General features: G+C 30.1%; 1 protein-coding gene across 1 annotated transcript; it reads right to left on the minus strand.

The window, feature by feature from the left end:
• Positions 1 to 213: 213 nt before the first annotated feature.
• Positions 214 to 8,841, minus strand: HELRODRAFT_157354 (hypothetical protein; the record flags this gene model as incomplete). Its single annotated transcript, XM_009023092.1, has 6 exons — positions 214 to 238; positions 7,466 to 7,626; positions 7,930 to 8,020; positions 8,180 to 8,277; positions 8,392 to 8,450; positions 8,739 to 8,841. 6 exons carry the CDS (start codon positions 8,839 to 8,841, stop codon positions 214 to 216), a joined length of 537 nt encoding a protein of 178 aa, XP_009021340.1.
• Between the last annotated feature and the right edge of the window lie 322 nt (positions 8,842 to 9,163).

Below are 9,163 nucleotides of genomic sequence, written 5' to 3' on the forward strand. Positions count from 1 at the left end.
AAAAAAGATGATTCTTCTGGAAAAATTCAGAATGGTCTTCATTCTCTTGTATCACATACCCCAAGCCCCACCTTGTCAACTTGTTCCGATGCTTCTACCAGTAAAAGAAGTTTAAATGGTAAAAATTTACCATCGGAAAACAAGTTGGTTAAAAACATCTCAACAAATTTAGGTAAATCCGCCCCCCAAACACCAACCTCAAAAACGTTTTTATCAACCACATCTTCGCCTGCTCTCACTGATTTAGTATCTCAAAACAAAAATGCAACGAATAACATCAAAAATAATATTAACAGAAATAATAATAATGGCAAAATTAATAATAATTCTGCACTGAACAATACCGATGTAGTAGCTCCAGTAAAATATTCCAAAGACTGTCTTCCAGTTGTAAATAGTTTTCATCCTAAAAACAATAGCAATGTCACTAGGCCACCAGTAAATATAGATACCACTAAGCAGACTGCCAGCAACAACAACTTGGATAAGCATGCTACAGACAACAATATCACCAAGCATACTTTAAGCAACGTTACGAAGTCTGCCATAAATGACATAAAAAATAACATTTCACCAAAGTTACCGATTCCTGCATCATCGTCATCACTGTCACCATCTATTCCAAACAACAGTGCAACGAGACCTGTGATCAATGGAGTGGCCAAGTCTAGTCTGAAGCGACGGTTGGATGTGCCTTTTGTCGATGTAGATAATACAAACCCTAAAAAAATTAAAATTGATATTGACAACAAACCTTATCAGCAGTACAATAGATTAGATCAACAGATTAACAAGTTCGATAAGCAACAATGTAACAAGTCTGATCAACAACTCAACAGAGTAGAGCAACAACAACAGTGCAACATCAAAATAGTACCACAACAACAAAAGTCAGAGCAACCACACAACAAATCAGAGCAACAGCCCAAACCAGCACAACAACTCAACAAATCAGAGCAACAATCACAATTTAACAACAAATCCGATCAACTAAACAACAGATTAGAGCAGCAACACAAACCAGCACAACCACACCACAAATCGGAACAGTCTCAGTGTAAGAACAAATCAGAGCAACAACACAACAGACAAGAGCAACAACACAACAGACAAGAGCAACAACACAACAGACAAGAGCAACATAAACCAGAGCAACAACAACAGTTTAACAACAAACCCGAGCAGCAACGCAACAAATTAGAGCAACATTACAATAAACCAGAGCAACAACACAACAAATCAGATCAACAGCCACAATTTAACAGCAATTCAGAGCAACAAGACAACAAATCAGATCAACAGAATGATAGGCTTGCCCAAAAACACAGCAACATTTCAGATGATCAACAACTATGTGACGACAACAACCGACTGCACAGTAGCACTGGTAACGCTTCTAAAAGTCAGATGGAAGGTATCGATGATGATGATATCGAAGACCTCAATAGAAGGTTGAATCGAGTTTTCTCTCAAAGATGGCCAGGGGTGAATGGTCAGTATGATTATAATAATGAATGGCAACCATGGACAAAAACATACTCTATGAAGAGTTACAACAATGATTATTTGCATATATTACCTTATGTCAGTCTAGATTTTTGAATGCAGATTATGCAGAAGCATTGTTACATGTGTGTATAACTGTAAATAAACATGCGTGCGTGAGTGTGTTCAAATCCGTACACGTCTATAATTATTGGTGTACGCTCTTGTTTTGCAATATGCGTATAATACTGTCTTAATAATTGTTTAAATTATTTTTCTCACCAAATATATAAAATGAAAAGTATAAACTATGATCTAGATAGTTCAAGAATTAATTTTTTTAATTTTTCTCTATGTATATCAACTCTTGTTTTCTCTCATTCTTCTTTTTATAATAATCTAAAAAAATATTTTTATAATTGAAATCTTTTTTTATACATTAGCTGAGTCCAGATAAGTGATAATTTGTTAGTTTTTAAATTCCTGCTGCTGCCCACTAGATCCCATGAAAAAACTTTCCAGATCGAAAGTACGCAAATACATTTAAAAATTGTCACATCCAGTTCCTACTGTATTTATTCCATTCCAAACTACTTTTGAACTTTAAACTTGAAAAAAATTAAGCTAACTAGAAAAAATGGAAGAAAAAAAGAATAACTTTGTGAGAAGTTTTAAGGATTAGTGTTTAATTTATCATATTGCCAACCTGTTAAAAAGTGTTTATAACTACTTTTATTAATGAATTTATTAATCATTATTATTTAGTATTATTCATTATTGTTATCTATTATCATTAATATTATATCGTTAAGAGTTTATTAATAATAATTTATAACCATTAAATTTGTCATAATAATTTATTTAGATAGATGATAACATCAATCATTCAGATTGTTACGACCAGTCTGATATAATTAATTTTATTCCAATTCTAACTTTATTATCTTTTGTTGTCGAGTAGTTTCGTACGTGCGAGTATGAAAAAAAACTTATATATGCCTTAATTGAATTTTAAGTATTTGAAAAAAATTTAACATAAACTAAAAAATTTTTTAAATTAATATTATTATTAAATGAAATACCTTAAATTATTAACTGTTTGTTTTTTTTAATTTGAAGTGTTGAAATTTTAATGTATCTGAGTGTACATACTTCAATTCTGTTACCGATAAACATGGTAAGATATATGTGGTTAATGAAACGTAGATTGGCCACCATTCTATAAACCTGATAACAAGTATTTATTTATACATCTTCCGTATTAAAAATTATCATAAAAATGGTTTAATTTTATCATAGCACTATGATAGTTGTTATTATAGTTATAATATATTTTAATTATGGAGTGTTGGATGGATGGTGGTATGTGGGATGTATTAATATTATTTTACATTAGACCTGCATATATATATATACACGTAATATTAAGTAGGTGGTCATTCATCATCATCGCCATTTGTTATAATTTTATTCTCTATCAATATAGTTGATAAGAAAATATTGCTGTAATAAAAGTTTTTTGACTCCTACCATTTTTTTTTATCATTAGTTGACACTCGCCTTTTTTTAATGTCAGCATCCAAACAAGTTTTACATTAAATTTTTTTAAATAAAAAAAATCAGAAAACTAAAAAAACTAAAAAAGAGATCTTTTTTTATTGTTATCAATAAAATTATTTTTATTTGAAGCCGTTGCATTTAAATGTCAGTCTTGGACAAGACATCATATCAACATCATGTATTATCATCGTCGTCGTCGTCATCCTAAACATTCTGTGAATACATTTTTTATATAAAAATTATGCAAAGAATGATGATGCTGATGGTAATGTAATGGTGCTCACCCACCTCTAAACAATGAGCAAATTTTTTAATTTGTTATTATTTTTAATAAAATTTGATGTATGTGACTGATCGATTGAAGGTAGATTATGTTTGATTTGATTTTGATATTTTTATCCAATCATCCGTTTTTTTTTTCTCCAAAGCAGTGAATGTTCTCCACTATGCTGGTCCATGATCACCTTTTTAAAACTTTATCAGATGTTAGGTGGTCTCGTCCATTTGTGTATATATATATATATATATATATATATATATATATATATATATCGATCAATATTATTGATATATATTATTATTTCATTATTACTATTATTGATTGATTTTCCATTATGGTGACAATTATGAGTCTTAATTTCATAAACACGATGTATATAAATTGATAGCTGATTATACATACATATATATATATGTACATACATTTATATATGTGTATGTATAATAATGTAAAACATTAATTTGAGTGTGGCAGTGAATTGTATCCATTATATGTTTTCTGTGTAGAGAGAAAGTTTGTATTTTTTGATGGGACACCAAACTTAAATTTTGTTAATTGCATTTTTGGATGCATTAAACTAAACTATACTGCTCAACAATAATTTTGTATACGAGTATACATATATATGTTTATATATTGGATTATGACTGTCAGAAATGCAATTGTTGACGAAAACCACAGTATGTTCCGCGTTAGTGAGCTTCCTACTTATTTTTTAGATTTTTTTAATGGTAGATCGTAAATCATTGTCAAGTCTTTTGAGTTCACAATCAAAAATTTTATTTATTTTAAGCTATTTTAACAAAAAAGCTTTTTTCGGTATTCCCATACTATCTTCGGTGTTCGGGTCGATACGTTGTTTTTGAGTTCAAAACCAAAATTCTCAGAATGTTCAATTCGAACGCTGAAAATGGTATAGGAATGCCGAAAAAAGCTTTTCTGTTCTACCACGCTTAAAATAAATGAAAATTTTTGTTTTGAACTCAAGAAACTTGACAATGATTTACGATATATCGTTAGAAAGATCGAAAAGTTAAATAGGAAGCTATCTAACGCTGAACCTGCTGTGATTTTCATCAATGATGTATATGTATATATACGAGGTGGGAGTTTTGCGTGAGTGAATTATATTTTCTTATTAAACTTCGACAAACTGCTGTTCGTAAGCTTTCCTTCGTTCATAGAGAAAATTCGCCTTCGTTCTTAGAGAAAATTCATTAGGTCTTTGGAGTGGATGTACTTGACATGAATGCTCATAGTTTTATCAAGAAAGTTTTCTATTTAAAAAAAGTAAGCGCTTGATAATGTATTTAGTTTCGCTTTAGTTGAAAAATGGTTTTTCCAGGATTTATTTTGCGGCCGCCGATTTGCGCTTTATTTCGATTACTACACAATCCTAAAATTTTGCCTCAGTGTTTGTTGCCCGTACGAAATTATTAAAATTTGTATACAATAATTTACAATCGCTGAATCGTAATTGATTCGGTTGACCAGATCAACTTCGTTCGCCCGATGTTCTGTTCATCTTCCAAGAAATAAGATAAATAATCTGATAATTGATATTATGATCAAATATAAATAAGTAATATAAAAAAAGAATCTTCCCTGACTTCTTACTTGACGGGTTTGAATTTGATTTGACTACAATAAAAGTTGTTCTCATTTCTTTAGTCCCTGTCCTTGCCTTGGACTGTATAAGTTTTAATTTAATTTTTCATCTCAACTTGCTACCTAGGATTATGATTAAAAGACTCACTCTGACTACTCAAGACATTCCTCACGAAAGACAAAGAGTCAAGACACCACATAAATCTGCAAAGATGAAAACAAACCAACAAACAGAGATGTTTATGTTGTGAGTACAACAAGGATGAAAAATTCTTGATCTCATATATTTTAAATATAAATAGTGTAAATACTGCAATGAATGTTAATTTTTTCTTAATATACTTCATTGACTTAATGAAATGATATGAGATTGTTGATATAAATTTATTTACAGTAGAGATGTGCCAAAATTTAAACATTTATGCAAACAGTTTTAAATTTTGTGCATAAAAATTCAGAGAGAATCATACAAATCAAGAAAAATAAATACGAACTCCCTGACACTGCCAGTCATGTCATGATCACAAATCTGCAGAAATGCATTTATAAATTATAAAAGGAAATAGAAAATAATATAAAAAGTGTTAACAAGATAGAGAGGAAGTTGATTGAACGATTGACAAAATAGGTATTAATCTACAAATGGTAGAAATGCAAAAAGCAAAAAAGCAAAATAAATTGAAAGAATAGTTAAGAATCAGTAAATTATACAACAAATAGCATGATTGATAAATAAATATACAAACAAATAAGTAAATAAATGAGTGAATTAATAAATAAATAAATGATAACAATCAACAGAAAGAATTAACCACCAACAACTCAAAAAAACTATTTAAAGTCGGAGGTTTAACGCCAAAATTTTTTTGACCATTTTTTAAATCATAGAATAAGAAACTTGTATACTATACAATTACAGAAAACAAAAGCAGCGTGTAGGCAAATGAATGTTTCAACTCTGAATGCGAATTTTTCATAACATGGAATAACCGATGATGTAAGAATGAAATGCATTTGTATCACATGGATGGATGCATGCCTAAAACACACACACACATCTAGGCTTAAGCATAATATATTTATATATGTGTGAGACTTTTAAAAACAATGATAAGTAACTATATTGTATAACCTTGCACACACACACACACACACACACACACACACATTGAAGTGCTCAAAGAGATTAGGCACACGCATATTCTCGACAAGTGACAACTTTTTATTATTATTATTATTATTATTATTATTATTTCATAGCACGGACAAGCCCCTTGCCATCACAAAACAAAACTCAAAAAACTAAGCAAAATAAATGATTGACCGAAGGTTAAAGGAATAAAATTAAATAAAACATAATTAAACCATCATTCGATTCGAATTATCAACCGAAAAATGACTGTAAATAAAAATATTAAAGAAATTTTCTACAGACATCAATTAGAATTAAACAATTACAATAAATTAAAAGTTTGCTCGCCAATTAAACTTTATATCACCAAAAAAATCATCAATTGTCGATTTAAAAACAGACAGAGAATCCGCATTAACAGCAACCGAGGGCAGCATATTTTAAAAATAATGTTACAAATATGCACGTATAGATATTTCGTTGCATTCTATATATCTTAAGCATTAAATCTACCTAATCACTTTATAATTTAAATAAAACCCAGACCAGATATAAAGCTTAACAATTCATTGCAATATATATATATATATATATATATATATATATATATATATACAACGTATGATTGCATTGCAGTAAAAATTTGTTTGGCTTATATTAAAATATATAGCATGCTATTTAACATTATATTTTTGCTTGCGTTCACTTTGTTTATGTACATTAGATAATTCATCTTTGAAAATAATATTCAACTTGTAAAAGTGCCGACACAACAAATCTGGAATACATTGAAGATTTTAGGCTGAAACATTCTTGCATCGGAAAAATAAGCGTTATACATCTTTGGCTATTGGAATACAAGATAGCATCTTAATGTTAGATATCTTCAATCAGCATTAAACTGAAATGTTAACACATGTAATTGTAAACTAAATAAAGGACAAAAAATGATTTGTAATTTGTAAACGATGTCCCAACATTAGCCTCAGCAATACCATAGGGAATAAAATTTGTTAGAGGTGTATCATCTACTAAAAAAATACCTCAAAATGGAAGTCAGTCATTCAAGAATCAAGTTATGACAAGAAAAATTGGAGGGCTGCCTGGAAAGATTATTAAAAAATAAAATAAATCGTTGTGACCACGATCGAATTGGATGAAACAGGAACTAACAATGTAAGAAACATTCATACAAACGAACAAAATAGAAATAATTTTGATTGAATCAGATGCAACAGCAAAAAGTCCTACGCCACCAAGGTTTAACAAAAGGAGTTTGTATCTTGACGAAATTCTTCTGTACAACGTGCACTGACAGAACACTTGTCCTCTTCAGTGAGAACCGACTGAACCTGAACAACTTATCCTCCTCTTTGTTGGGTCGACCGTCCTCGATGAACTTCAAACCAGAACCGACCACCACGTCGAAAGTTTCTTTCAAGTTTTTCTGCGTCAGAGCTGAACACTCCATGTAACCTATCGCTCCTATTTCTTTGGCAAGTGATCTACCTTCTTCCTCACTCACAGGCTTCTGGCCATATTTTGCTAGGTCCAATAAAACCTAAAATTGTTAATTTCGTTAATATATAAATTCATTTGATACAACATTCATTGCAAGACAATTTTACATAGAATAAAAAACATTCATATAAATTTTGAAACTTGTAGATATGACCACATAATTTTTAGTTCAAATATATATCGTCAACCAGAATAAACCAAATTTGTTTGGCACTGGTAGGTTCATTAAGTAGGAATTTGAAGCAAAATTGAAAAATATTTAAATTTGAAAGTTATTCGATCAATGATCAACTGGTTGGTTAGCCAGACGTCATCAAAAGATACAGTTGATACAAATTCCAACCTTGACGTCATTTCTGAGGTCCTGTTGCGTCCCCACCAACACCACCGGAACTAGTTGGTTTATTAGTCGTACCTCCTTTATCCATTTCATTCTTTTTAATGATGAAAAAATTATTTCGCGAGAGAAATAAAAATGATACAACCATTTCAGTAATAAAAGTTATTTTTTAAACTAGTTTATAAATTAAAAAAAAAAGAGAGAATAGTCTTAGATGAATGTTAAAATATGGAAAAGAGGCAATGAGACCAACCTAATGTCTTTCATAGATGTTGGACTGATGACACTGTAGCAAAGGACAAACACATCAACACTCGGATAACAAAATGGCCGTAGGATGTCAAAGTCTGACTAAAATTGAAATAAATTTTAAAATCTAAAAAAATGTCACTTGTCAAGCCATCAAGTCAATGCTTTTAAAAAATATGAAATTTACTAAAAATCCTAATCAAGTGAGAAACCTACCTGACCAGCTGTATCACATATGTGTAGATCGTATGGCTCTCCATTTATTGTTATTAACACTGGCAAATAAACATTATTTTATTTATTTTCTATTAAACTGCATAATCTCTTGAAAAAAATTACACAATGAACTGGGTTAACATGCACAAGTTAGTTGAAATTTTCATTTTATGATTAAATTTTTAAATTTTAGATGTCAATTTTTAAATTTTAGATGTCAATTTTTAAAAGCAAGGAAAAACACCTCTATGATTAATTATTATTAGATAATTTGTTACAGAGAAGCCCGTTAAAAAATTTAAAATATAATTAATATTATATATAATAAAATATATAAATATACAAACCAGAATATTTGTCAAATGCTGTGGGGATGTATTCACTTGGAAACCCATTAGAGATGTAACTGACGACGAGTGAAGTTTTGCCCACTCCTCCATTGCCCACCATCACACACGTTATAATTTTTTTGCTTGTCGAGGCAGTGCTCTCATTTGCTGCTGAAGCCCTATTGTTGTTGTCACTGTTGTTTGGAATGTTGCTCATTGACTTGGTCAAGTTTGTCCTTTCTTCTAGTGGGCACATAAATATTTTTAAGGTCGTTGTTGTTTTTTATTTAAGTTGTTGTAGTTTATTTGTTTGTACTGTTGTTAATTGTATTATTGTTTCGGTTCTGGTGAAAATGCGTAGCAAGTAATCTTGTGATGTATCTACCTGTCGTTACATTTGCAAAATTTTACATTGCTAATTTGATTTCTTTTTAATTTAACTC

Source organism: Helobdella robusta (assembly GCF_000326865.2).
Source record: "Helobdella robusta unplaced genomic scaffold HELROscaffold_34, whole genome shotgun sequence".
In the NCBI taxonomy this organism is placed as follows: Eukaryota; Metazoa; Annelida; class Clitellata; order Rhynchobdellida; family Glossiphoniidae; genus Helobdella; species Helobdella robusta.